Genomic DNA, 13,593 nt, shown 5'->3' on the forward strand with positions numbered 1-13,593 from the left:
TAAGGATAGTACTAGATAATTTTCAAATATATATATATATATATATATATCAATTGAATCTCTCTCTCTCTCTCTCTCTATAGGAATTGGAAGGAAAGCCTAGACATAGAAGAAGATGGTGTGGGCCTCACCATTTTGTAATATTAAAACAAAACAAAATAAGCTTAAAAAAAAAAACAAAAAAAGGTTGCTGCTGATTGTGCTGGCCAAGTGACGGCCGCTTACCACAATTTGGTGGACAGAAAATTCTGTCCACATACGTGGAGCTGATCGGAAGCCTGCGTAGTCAGCATCCGTCAAGATCTCAAAACTCAAATCGACAAGTGTAAGAATTCTTCATAAATCTCATGTTCGATAGCACTTTGATGAGACTTTTAGGGGCAAATAATTGAGAGGGCTTTGGTCACTGGAATTGGTAGTTGAGCTCCTCATGGCATTGGAAGGAAAGGAAAAGGTCATTAGGCTTGTTGTGATCGGAAGAGGAGGTCTAAGATGAATTTGAGCTTTTGGGAGAGGTTTAACATTAGCATCGCCTCCAACTATTGAGAGAAGTTGAGGGAGGTACAGCCGTGAGGATTAGATTGATGGCGAGCAACATCATCGCCATCATTTCCCCCAACCTCATGAACACTGAGACTACCAATCAGTAGTTAATGATCTCTCTCTCTCTCTCTCTCTCTCACCAATCTTTTTTCCTTCGCAACAAGATTTGTGTTGTGGTACAGAGAAAACTTTGTCCCTCCTAAAGTGTTTTCAAATTTCCAGAATTTTCGATTCACAATCCACATTGGTTCATTTCAATAAAATTTCTACCAACCAAAAAAAAAAAAAAAAAAAAGTTTAATACAAAAACAAAAACCTAAACAAAAAAAAAAAAAAAACCCGAAAGATTACGAAGATAAAAAAAATGTTACATATTCTTTTTTTTTTGTTAATATTGGTGTCATTATGTATGAGACTAATAAGCCATCAGATGGATGTATGAGTTAGGGGTGAAAGTTTGATCCTAACAACCAGAACCCACCCTAAATCAAAACAGGGCTTGAGCCAAGTTTTCTGACCTTGAGGGCTGATTAGGGTAAAAAAAATCCCAACCTTGGGTCAGGATTGAGGTGGGCTCGGGTTGAGACCTAGCCCAGTCCAATCTGACCCAACCCGGCCCAAAATTTAACTCTAATTTTTTATTAGAATTTAGAGCATCTTTCATTTTTATATAATTTTTTAATGTATGGGATATGAATGGCAAAAACTAGTCATTCAAGGTTAATCCATCCATTGCAAAAGCCAAGGTCAACCCAACCCAACCCTGACAGAGGGTTAGGCCTTAACATGAACCCAACAGAGTTGGGCCTGAACATGACCCGACAGGGTTGGGTTGGGTTTAGTTTGGGTTGAATTTTGAGGACCTAGGGTTAGGTTTAGGGTTTTAAGAAACTCGGCCATGTTTTACCCCTAGTATGAGTTTTTATTTAGTGTATCCCCTCTCTCCCTATCATTCCATATCCTCTAGTGTGTATGAATAAAGTTTCATTAGGCAGTCCCCTAAGAAAAGAAAAAAAAAAAAAAAAAAGGAAACTGATGAGCCATCATCATCATGTATAACACAAAAGATAAACTTTTGCATATCCATTTAGAGGAGTTTCTAGAAACTATTCAAATCTGCAAAGCGAGGACATGGATTTAGTTCTTGATATCAGGACATGCATTTTGTTCCCGATATTGGTATTGGTGTCATTATGTATGGTGATGATAAGCCTTTCATATGGGTATGTGAGCTTGTATGTAGTTTATCTCTCCCTCCTCCCATCATTTCCCCTATCTCTCTAGTGTGGGTGAATAAAGTTCCATTAAGCAGTCCATTAAGGATAAAAAATAAAAAACACTGATGAGCCATCATCATCATGTATGACACACAAAAGATAAACTTTTAAGTATCCATTTAGAGGAGTTTCTAGAAACTATTAAAATCCGCAAAGCTTGGGAACATTGAGAGTGTCAATCAAGCACTCATGAGGTGAGGACATGGATTTAGTTCTCGATATTGGTATTGGTGTTATTATGTATAATGATGGTAAGCCTCTCATATGGGTACGTGAGTTTGTATGTAGTTTATCTCTCCCTCCCCCCATAATTCCCCCTACCTCTCTGGTGTGCTTGAGTAAAATCCCATCCCATTGGGCAATTCATTAAAAAAAAAAAAAAATCATCCATCATCATCATATAGAGCAGACAAAGGACAAACTTTTGCATATCTATTCACAGGAGTTCTTATTTGAAATAGGTTTCTAAAAACTATTCGAATCTATTCAAAAGTTAATGGATGCAGATAGAGATATATCAATTTAGATTGAATATTATCGTATCCGTTTAGATCTTATTATAAAAATTATGATTAAATATAATTGGTTAAAAGGTTTTATGCACAGCTGGGCATGGGGCATGGGGCATGGTGCCCCGCTTCTCACACAAAACCATTGAACGAGGACAAAAGCTGCCATAGTATTAGAATGATACAACTAGTAGTTTTATAATATTAAAATATTTTTATTCATTCACAATATATTACAATGTATTAAATAAAAATAGAATAATAATTTATGTTTCTATTTATTTAGGGAAATCTATATTTAAAAGAAAAATCAATTTCTAAAAACCATTCACTCAAAAGCAAGCTAATTAATCAAATGCAAATATGGATAATGGGATACCCTACTTTTTAAACCTGGTTTAATTACATGGTTGACCCAGTTTAACCATGCAAGACCCGAACCAGAGAGGGTTAAAGCGGGTTCCTTATGGACCATGATGGCAAGGGTGACTTTGAACACAGGTTGGCTAGATAAGTTCGATTCAGTGTCAAAGGAGACGGGTGTATCCAAGCCATGTACATGCATGTATCATAAGGCCATATATGGGTAACGCTGGTATGTAGTCGTATCCTAAAGTATATACGTATAATATATCTTGTGCTGAGAGTGAGATACATGCCGAGAGTCGAATTCCATCAAAATCTCACTTGTTGGCTAAGTTTCGACCCTCAGGTGGGCGGTCACAGGCGGGCGCATCCTCCACCTGAGTGACCCACCCATGTGGTTACTAGATATTTTAAAGTATAAATAGCATTTATTGTGTTTTTCCTTTTCTCATTTATTACATTAAAGGGTTAGTAAGAAGAGTAAAGAGGAGAGAGAAAAGAAGGGAAGAAAAGAGAGCGAAGAAGAAGAAAGGGGAAGAAAGAAAAGGAAGGAATGACTTTGAGCGATGCCAAGGTTTGTTCTTCTCATTTTGATGCGGGAAGAGTGATCCCCAACACGAGATCTATGATTGGAGGTGAGCAAAGGCTATGCTTCTTAAACTTTCACCAAACCCAAGTGAAACCCTTGATTTGGGTAGAGTTCCTTGAGATCTTGTAAATCCCACTTGAGATGATGAATCTAAGGTTCAATAGATGGTCTATGTGTTGATTTTGAAGGATTTGAAGAAGTGTTTATAAGGTTTGAGAAGCATTGGTGATTTCTTGAGTTAAGAAGTGATTTTGGGGTTTTGAAAGAGTTATCGAGCAAAGAAGGTAAGATGGCTTTTCAATCCTTAAATCTAACTTAGATCTAGGTTAGAATCATCTTATAAAACCTTAAATATGTGGAAAATGTGATTGGAACAACTCTATTTGGTTTTCCCAAGGTTGGGAAAAGTTTCAAAGAAGAAGGTAATTTTTCGCCCCCTCAGGTGGGTGAGGACCTGCGGGCCGACCAACCCGCTTGAGGGTACCCGCCTGAGAGGGTAGGCCCCTGGGTTCCCACTGGAGGGTGAGAATCGACGGGCCAACCCGCCCACCTGAAAAGACCGGCGGGTGAGCCCGCCCACCTGAAAAGACCGGCAGGTGAGCCCGCCCACCTGAAAAGACAGGTGGGCTATCTGGCCCACCCGTGGGGGCCCCCAACGTGATTTTTGTGTCCGAATGGACCCAAAACGGACGGACAACTTTCTTTTATGATTTTAAACATGATTTAACCATCAAATCTTGTTAGTTTTGACCCCAAGGTAGTGAAATACTAATCCCCATTCACTTATCAATACTAACCCCATTCATTAGAAACTTACGTTTCTCGCGCCGGATCTCACCCGTACCGGGCGTGAGTCTTTGTACACAATAAGTAAGTGGAGAGAGGACATTTAACTTTATTTTAAGGCTTGTTTTGCATCCATCAATTGTATCTAGACTAGCCATGTCATCATGTAAATTATGTGTAGATTAGTCATTCTTATATGATTATGATATGTGTGTTGTGTTTTTATATTCTCAATGCTAAATGATTGATGTGCTTATGTGATGAATGGTTAGATTACGGTGCATGATGCATTATTAGACTAGATGCCGTAGTCGGCTTAGAAACGAATGCATTGGTGGCTCGTGGAATGGGACGCGTTGGCATTATACAATCGTACTTTGTCATATAGGAGCATGCGGTTTAAAATTATCATTTCTCCATGCTACGGCCCTTCCCAACAGGGGTTGAGGTGTTGGGTTATCACTTGGGGGGAAGCAATGGTCGCGGTTGTCTGGTCACTGTGGCGGTTAGACATACGCCTGGCTGGTCATTAGGACAGTCGACAACCTCAGTGGTATATTCAAGAGGGCCAATCGTACTGCTTTTAAATTGCTGAAGTCAGCACCTTTACTTCTGTCATTTACTTTTATGTTGAGAGCCAGTGGTCGTCATGCTTTACTTTTTCGAGTACTCACTGTGGGTCTTCTTCGACAACCCTATAGGCGTATCATGGGATGGAGTTCGCGGCTCGTACCCGGGGCATGCGTGTACTGTGGTTGTAGTAGCACATAACCAAAGACTTAGTAATGTTGTTTAGGTGGATAAGATTAAAAATGAATTGTATAGCATATAGTGCATATGGATGTGATTGTTGTGTGAATTGTTGCGTGGTCCTTCTTTTCACTTACTAAGCTAATGAACTCATCCTACATGTGCATCTCTTTTACATGATTTTACAGGTCACCTGCTTGAAGATCAGGGGTCGGGCCCCACAGTTGAGTTTCTCAATGAGGATTGGTGGGTCCCCGAGGAGTATGAGCACGGTGTTGATTGTACGTGAGAGGGCTGTGCTACGGGACCGCAATATCGGCACTGTACAGGATTTTACTTTTTGATTCTTTTGATGATCTCTCTTTTTGTGTACTTGATACGTAAATTGTTATTCTTTTTGTATAAATATCATGCCTGTGGGCCTACATGTATTTATCTATATACTACAATTTGGGTCTCAAGTATATTAGGGATATTTACAGGTAATCTAAGTCTTCCGCTGAACTTTTGAACACTTATCTTAGATGTGAGTATGTTGTGGTGGGTACTATATCAGATGATCCTGGCAGGTTTGGGTTATTCGGAGTTAACCTGGTCACCGGTCCGGTTTTGTGTGAATGGGGTGTGACAGATAATGTTTAGATTTCAATTGGAATTTGAACCGTTTACGTCTCTAATTTGTACACAACTTGATATTTTAATTATTTTGAGTTCCCATAAGTTTAAATTTTTTTATTTATCCTTTATTTATCCTTTATTTTTTTTAAGGAAGAAATCATTTTTTATTAGTTGATGACGATGGGGTTACGGAATCGAACGAGAATAAGTGCTCCTTGGAGGTGGTGAAGGTGTTTAGCAATAAAGGAAAGGAAGTGGTGAGAATGAGAGTGAGAATGAGAGTGAGAGTGAGATGGAGATGGAGATGGAGATGGAAATAGAGATAAAGATAAACATGAATCATGCGGGATGGGGTTCTGGCCAGTGCCCCAAGGCCAGTGGGGATTTTTTTCTAATCTGAGATTATGTGGGACCCACGCCAGAAGCATTATCAGGAGGTGGGACTTCCTTTAAAGGCAGGGTAAGGGGTATTAATACCTAAATCAAACTGGTAAAACCGCTCCGAATCATATCAAATCCAAGGTTTATTGGGCTAATTTTGGTTTGATATATTGTAACCTTCTGAACAAATTGAACTGCATTGAAAATCAATTGGACCTAAAACCAAACTGAAACCGATTAAAAAATCAGATCAAAATCAAATCAAATCAATCAAAAATCGAAATCAACCCAAAATTCATTATAAAATGTAAATTTTACATAGTTTTGTATGAAAAATCAAACTCAAATCCATAAAAAAATCAAAACCAATCTGATTACTAACCATTATAAGAAATCGAAGCAAAATCAAAATCAAATCGGATTGAAATCAAAATTCTTTTATTAATCCAATTTTGGTTTCACCATTTCCACATCAAAACCAATTCAGCCTAGATCAAAACTAGACCAAACCGACCCGTTGACACCCCAAGGCAAGGTGATCATTTTGACTCTCAAAATTTAAGGCGTAGGAACCATGCTTTTTTTTTTTTTTTTTAAATTATCAGTTGGAGGTGGGACCCTCCAGTTCCACCCACTCCCTCGAAAGCAAGAAACAATGAAAAGCAAGAAACAACGTAACACTTCTCGCTGTCATCTCTCTCCCTCTCTCTCGATAAATGTGAATGTTTGAGCTTGCAAAATCGTTAGAGAGAGAAAGAAAGAGATCGTTACTCTGATACAGAGAGAGAAACAGAGAGAGAGAGAGAGAGAGAGAGAGAGAGAGTCAGTCGAGGTGAGGAAAAGAGATGGAGCTTTTACGGTTCAGAAGGGAATATACCGAGCAAAGCAACAGTGTCCACATCCCTTTTCTATCTGGTTAGATTGAGATTCCGAGGAGTCTGGAAGACTAATTGGGTTCTTGGGGTTTGAAGCTAGTGGTGTGGTGGTCCAAAGATTCCAAACAGGATGAGATAAAAAAAAAAAAAAAGAAAAAAAAGAAAAAAAAAAGGAGATACTCTGTTTATTCTGTAATCCTATAGGTCTTTTGATTTCTGAATTTGAAGAAGAGGGAAAAGTAAGTTCATTTCTCAAGTATAAAAAGGTAGGTATTTTATCTATTTCTCGGTTCTAGAGATTCGATTTTCACGACCTGGATCATCATTTTATCTTCCGATCTTCCTGCAGAGTTTATTTTCTGACCCATGTTCGTAAAAATTTTTTGTTCTTAATAATTTTTGTTGTTTTCATTTAATAATTGGAGAACAGTTTATTCAATGATCCCCAACTGTTTTGGGGGGAATTCATGCGATTCTGATGATGATGATGGGGGTTTTTTTTTTTTTGGCTAGACATTATCTAAGCATTGAAGAAATTATTCATCCAAACAAAAAATCTAGAGTTGGTGTTCTATTGGTCCATCCATAGACATGAATAGTTTTTGCTTGGTACAGATAGTTTAGATAATAAAGATATAAATATATATGTTGGTGTTCCATTGAATGTATATTTATAGATTCAAAGCCTGATATTAAATTTTTGCTATTGATTAATAGTGGTAATATGTTCATTGTCCAACATGATCAATTTGCTTGTTGTTAGATAATGATCTTTTAGAAATTTGAGATGGGATTTGTTTGTTTTTTATTTATCAGATTATCATGGAAAGTTTTCTTTTTCTTATTTTTGATTTCGGTAGAATTTTATTTTTTTTGGTTCTTTTCCTTTTTGTGTGTAAGCAACTTTTATAATTGCTAATTGATCATCATGTTTCTCTGGCATTTGTATTTCGAGTATATGTTATTTGGATGTTTGTTTTGACTTCTAGTTTTCCTTGTTCCACCTGGGAGAGTGAAGCTATTTCCTGGCTTGCTGGAATTCTTTCCACTCCAAACTGTCACTTGACTGTATTGGTTTTGTTCCGCAGTGTAAGATCAAATACAGGGAGTCAATATGAGTACATTAGTTCGGTCTCTCCGCAAAGTACGAACTGCTATATGGCTTCAAGAAGGTGGCAGTTTCCTGAGTTCTTTAGCGAGGGGACAAAAACCTTTTCTCAATTCAGTTCCTGTCAATGTATATCGGCCACTGTACAATAATGGAATTGATATATACAAGCATCACATAATTATCTCAAGAGCTCAGCACAGCCCTGCTGTTAAAGATACTAGTGGAGGTCTTTTCTTTGAACTGAACCTACCCTCTCATGTAGTTGTGACTTGTGATTTCCAGTGTCACATAATTTCTCAGACATGATTATGTCCTCTGTATTGATTCTTGGTTTTTCTGGTTTACTTGCAGATGCTGGACGAGCAGGTCCTCTTGTGGAGTATGAGCGAAGAATTGCTGCTCAGGAACTTGTAGATGGTGACCTCTGCCAGGTTTGTCTCGTAACCAAGCTATCCATATTTGCATGTGAGTGTTAATCTTATTGTGTTATTTGCATGTGGTTTCTGAGAAAAAAAGAAGGAAAGACACTTATCACTTGTTGTGGTATTTTCAGATGATAGACTTAGATTTAAGTATATACATTATCAATTCAGGCAGTCCAATTGATGGGCAATGCCTGGAATAGCTTCAATTCGCAGATAAGAAAACAAATTACTTAAAGGAACTACCCCCGTCCAGGCAAGTGGGGACGGATGCGTATAATATGTCTACCAAAATCTGATGGTGATGTAAATCAAAGCATGAAGGAGGACCAGAATATATATTAAAAAAGTACTGTTCATGTGAATGGTATCACGAATTACTGTTCACATGAACAGTAACAAGAGGAGATAATTTTGGAACATGGACAGCTATTCAAGATCAATTGGGAGCTTCTAGAGTGTTTAGTTTCCTTTTGTGTTATCTTCCTTTTTGAGTTGATTCTTCTTGTACAAGGAAGATGTCTTCTATAGACTTTCCTTTTTCATGTAACTTGTCCAAGGATGAAAGATAGTTTCCTCTTTTCAGTTTGATTCTATTTTTCTACTTTCTTGGGAGGCAAGTAATTCATGCCTATATATTGTACTAGACTCCTAGAGAGTCCCAGATGATGGAGTTGAGAAAAAAGAGAGCTTTTGCTGGGAAGCTGTGAGAAGCAGTAGCTATGAGTTTGGCGGTGAGAGGCTGTGGGTGAGAGACCCGAGTTTGAGAGAGACTACCCTATCCCCCTTTCCTACCCCTCCTTATCTTTTCTTCTCTATTTTCTATTATATTCTCAGTTTTAATTTATTGTGTTGAGGTGTTGGTTAGTAAAACTGCTGTTGTTCATTAAAGGACTTGTGATCCTCTTGTAGAGTTGGTTCTTATTGAATTGCTTCTACATTATTTGATATCAGAGCAAACCATAGCAGCCATGAAGATTGATATGCACAATAGGAAGCTTTGTTCAAGAATGATCAAAACTCGAGGATGAGTTAATTTTTTAAAGACGGAGTGAGTTGATGTAGATCAAAGCATGAAGGAGGACCATAATATTTAAAAAAAAAAAAAAATGAACTGTTCACTGAATAGTACCACGAGTTACTGTGCAAGTGAATAGTGACAAAATATTTTGGAATATGAGCAGCTGTTCAATCTTGGACAGCAAGAAATAATGGAAGACTTCAAGCCTTGACAACAAGGCATCACCTAGGCATCTAGGTGGTTCATTTGGGGTCTAAGGTGACTATCGCCTTAGTGCAATGTTGGTCTGACACATGTTTATGCTAAATATCATTTAAGGTCATTTCATATACTTAAGATATTTTTCATAAATAAGCAAATATCTCCTATTTGAATCCAATAAAAATAGTTTCAATATCAAATTCTAAAAAGATAAAAAGTCAACCCCCTAGTTCAAGAACAAAAATTGGATTTTTGGTTGTAGGAGCGATATTCAACTCACAGTGGCTGGATTTTGCTCAATGCTGAAATTTATAAATCTTATCATGATCATAGTTTTTAAGGCGCTGCTAAGGCGACGCCTTACTAGCGCCTTGGCGCTGATGCGGTCTAGAGATAGTAAGGCAGTGCTCCGCCTTACGTGAAGTGGCACCTTATGGGTTTTTTTTTTTTTTTTTAAACACATTTTTAAATTACTTGATGAAGATTCTAAATATAGATTTTTTATTGGTAGGTGTATGATTTTATTAACACTTGAGATGTATAGGATCAGCTTTATTCCACCAAAAATAACCAAAACAAACAAAACAAAAACACGATTCACAAACAGGGTTTGGATTTTGTCAAGGGTTTTAAGAAAGGGCTTTGAGAAGGAATCAAGGAACAAGGAAGAACCACTTATCTAGGCGACCATTTTGCTCCGGCGGTGGTGAGCTTCATTCTTCATTGACAGGAGTAGAAATATAGTGGATGATCTTAGGGCTTAGGCACTCATTTTTGCATCATAGAGGTAAGTATAATAAATACTTGTATTTTTTATGTCTTCTTTTCTTTATTTTTATAATTTTGTTTCATAATTATATATTAATATTATATATTAATATGTTATGATGATTGATGATTGATGAAGATGAACTTAGTTTATTCACTTTATTGATTTGTTTTCTTGATGAATATCTTACATTGGTATGAATATGAACTTTTAATATTTATTTAATATATGAGTAATAGGATTCAACTAGGATTTGAGCCAAATAGATTGGTTTTATAAAAAAATTACACAGGAACGCTTTAGTCAATAAGGCGACGCTTTATACCCGCCTTATCGCTAAGACGCTCCGAAAGACCCTCAAACGCCTCCGTCGCCTTACCGCCTTAAAAACTATGATCACGATAAACATTGTTAAAAAACAAAAGTGTGGTAAAATAATATTTTTTTAATCCATAAAATTATTTTCATTTAGGAGAATTTAATAGCATTCACACACTTTAAAATAAGTTTGAATGGAGCATAATGTTGTCACTACAACTTAGATTTACGTAATCTTAGACTTTTTTGGAAAGCTGATTTTTTCTACCTAATACAAAAAGTCTCATAGAAAAATAAATCATTTGACCTGTCAAACTTATTAGAGGACAAAGAACATTCTTTGATTGTTGATTTTTTATGACATAATGTGACTTAATTTTGATATTTGATGACTTGATGTGGCTTAATTTTGATTTTTGATGACTTGAGGAGGCTTAAATGTTTATTTTTTCATGATATAAGGTACATGTGGCATATTAAATAATGTTGGAAAAAAGAAGAAATAAAAAAATAACACAGGCAACTAGGGCTCCCAAACTTGTGTCGCCTTGACAACTATGCTTGATAAACAAGATTGATTGGGAGGTTCTAGAGTGTTTAGTTTCCATTTTGAGTTAATTCTTCTTGCACAAGGAAGATCTTTTCTAGCGACTTTCTTTTCCAAGGACAAGAGATGGTTTCCTTTTTTTCAGTTTGTTTCTATTTTTCTACTTTCTTGGGTGGCAAGTAATTCATGCCTATATATTGTAATAGCTCCCAGAGAGTCCTAGACGATGGAGTTAAGAAAAAGGTTTGGCTTGGAAGCTGTGAAAGGCAGGCTCTTAGATGCAGTAACGGTGAGAGACTGGGTGAGTGACCTGAGCTTGAGAGAGACTACCCTATCCCCCTTTCCTACCCCACCTCCTTATTTTTTCTTCTCTATTTTCTATTGTATTCTCAGTTTCTATTTTATTGTGTTGAGGCGCTGGTTAGTAAAATTGCTTCTGTTCATTGAAGGACTTGCTGTCTCTTATAGAGTTGGTTCTTGTTGAACTGCCTCTACAATAGACAGATAGTCAAATGATTATGATCCAGTGACAATGATAATTTCAGATTAGGAAACAAACCATCAATAGATTATCTATAGGAAATGAGGTAATGAATTATGTCTAAAGCTGACTGCTTGATGTACTAAATTCTGGAAGCTTCAGATCTGCCCTTGCCTCTTAACTGCTTCCACTGCTCTTATTGGAGGACATCCATGGCTACATTTTCAGGTTGTTACCTTAAAAGAGCTTCAAAGACTGTACGACGATCTTGTTCAGTCTGCTGATGCCTGTCGATTGGATCGGTATGCTGCTTCTGATAAAGCTGGGAGGTAATTCATTCATTTATAATTTCCCTTACTTTATCCAGACCACTTACTGATTTATCAGACCATGTCTTTTCTTTTAAGATATATTCACTGTCAGACACATTTTCTTTCAACATCCATCTTATATTTTTAATGGTCTGTTCTTGCACCTTCATCCAGGAGTAGGTGGTTGTGGACCCGTTTCAGACCACAGTATTCTTACTCACCTGTCAAAGGACTTTACCTCTTTGGAGGAGTGGGCACCGGAAAAACTATGCTAATGGATTTGTTTTTTGACCAATTGTAAGTCTGGTGCATAGTTTGTATATTTTGTAGTTTAACATTCCTACTTCATAAAGTCCTCATGTAAATCAAATATGAGATGGAAGGGAATGGGATTATGCCCTTATATGATTTGATTATATCAAATTGTGCCTTTTATTTAAAAAGAAAAAGAAAAGAAGGAAAGAAACTACAAGGTTTTAAAATAAATTGGACTCTTATCTCTAAATCTCAACCAGTCACACTAAATAGAACAGAGGGTACAGAATTAGGGCCATCTAAATCACCCAAAATAATTGTTTTTTTGCATATTCATAATGAGTGCAGAAAAATATGAGTGGCAGGAGAGCCATCATCAGTCTCCTACTGCTTGGTATTCAGGATTCTGTCACTCCTCTTTTCTTTCGGTTTTTTGATATGCTGCAATTATCCAAGCCTGGGATATAAAACACGAAGCACTTGCAATTTATTTAAGAAATTTGTTTTTCTTTTTATCTGTTTTTGTTCAATTTTGCTGTGCTACTGTATGCTGGGAATGATAACTCCTAATGCTTATCTCCATTGGTTCAGGCCATCTAATTGGAGGAAGAAGCGAATTCATTTCCATGACTTCATGTTGAATGTCCATAGCCGCCTGCAAGTAAGAATGTAGACAGACGTGTATTTTTTTACTTTTCATTTAATGATAACCTATGCATCCCAATGGTTAGGAAATGATATATGCCTGTGAAGATGCATAGTTTTTAAGGCGGTAAGGCGACGGAGGCGTTTGAGGGTCTTTCGGAGCGCTTTAGCCATAAGGCGGGCATAAAACGTCGCCTTATTGACTAAAGCGTTCTTGTGTAATTTTTTTATAAAACCAATCTATTTGGCTCAAATCTTAGTTGAATCCTATTACTCATATGTTAAATAAATATTAAAGGTTCATATTCACACCAGTGTAAGATATTCATCAAGAAAACAAATCAATAAAGTGAATAAACTAAGTTCATCTTCATCCATCATCAATCATATTAACATATAATATAAATACATAATTATGAAACAAAATTATAAATATAAAGAAAAGAAGACAAAAAATACAAGTATTTATTATACTTACCTCTATGATGCCAAAATGAGTGCTTAAGTCCTAAGGTCATCCACTATATTTCTACTCTTGTCAAAGAAGAATGAAGCTTACCGCTGCCGGAGCAAAATGGTCGCCTAGATCAGTGGTTCTTCCTTATTCTTTGATTCCTTCTCAAAGCCCTTTCTTAAAACCCTTGACAAAATCCAAACCCTGTTTGTGAATCTTGTTTTCATTTTGTTTATTGTGGTTATTTTTGGTGGAGTAAAGCTGATCTCATACATCTCAAGTGTTGACAAAATCATACACCAACCAATAAAGAATTTATATTTGGAATCTTCACCAAGTAATTTTAAAATGTGTTAAAAAAAAA

At 36.7% G+C, this 13,593-nt stretch overlaps 1 protein-coding gene across 2 annotated transcripts in view; it reads left to right on the forward strand.

Annotated features, from left to right (window-relative positions):
• The first annotated feature begins 6,494 nt into the window (after window positions 1–6,494).
• The window catches only part of LOC122078666 (AFG1-like ATPase), a 12,016-nt gene continuing 4,917 nt past the window's right edge, over window positions 6,495–13,593 (forward strand). The window contains exons 1-6 of one of the 2 annotated variants that reach the window (XM_042644751.1): window positions 6,495–6,960; window positions 7,783–8,031; window positions 8,157–8,236; window positions 11,793–11,893; window positions 12,050–12,172; window positions 12,722–12,791. In XM_042644751.1, coding sequence (XP_042500685.1) covers window positions 7,809–8,031; window positions 8,157–8,236; window positions 11,793–11,893; window positions 12,050–12,172; window positions 12,722–12,791 — 597 coding nt within the window. In that variant the 5' untranslated portion in view covers window positions 6,495–6,960; window positions 7,783–7,808. Of the gene's footprint in view, window positions 6,961–7,782; window positions 8,032–8,156; window positions 8,237–11,294; window positions 11,385–11,792; window positions 11,894–12,049; window positions 12,173–12,721; window positions 12,792–13,593 lie in introns of those variants that run through there. The other variant, XM_042644753.1, reaches the window with a different exon arrangement.

The sequence above is a fragment of the Macadamia integrifolia genome, chromosome 5 (genome assembly GCF_013358625.1).
Source record: "Macadamia integrifolia cultivar HAES 741 chromosome 5, SCU_Mint_v3, whole genome shotgun sequence".
NCBI classification, from domain to species: domain Eukaryota; kingdom Viridiplantae; phylum Streptophyta; class Magnoliopsida; order Proteales; family Proteaceae; genus Macadamia; species Macadamia integrifolia.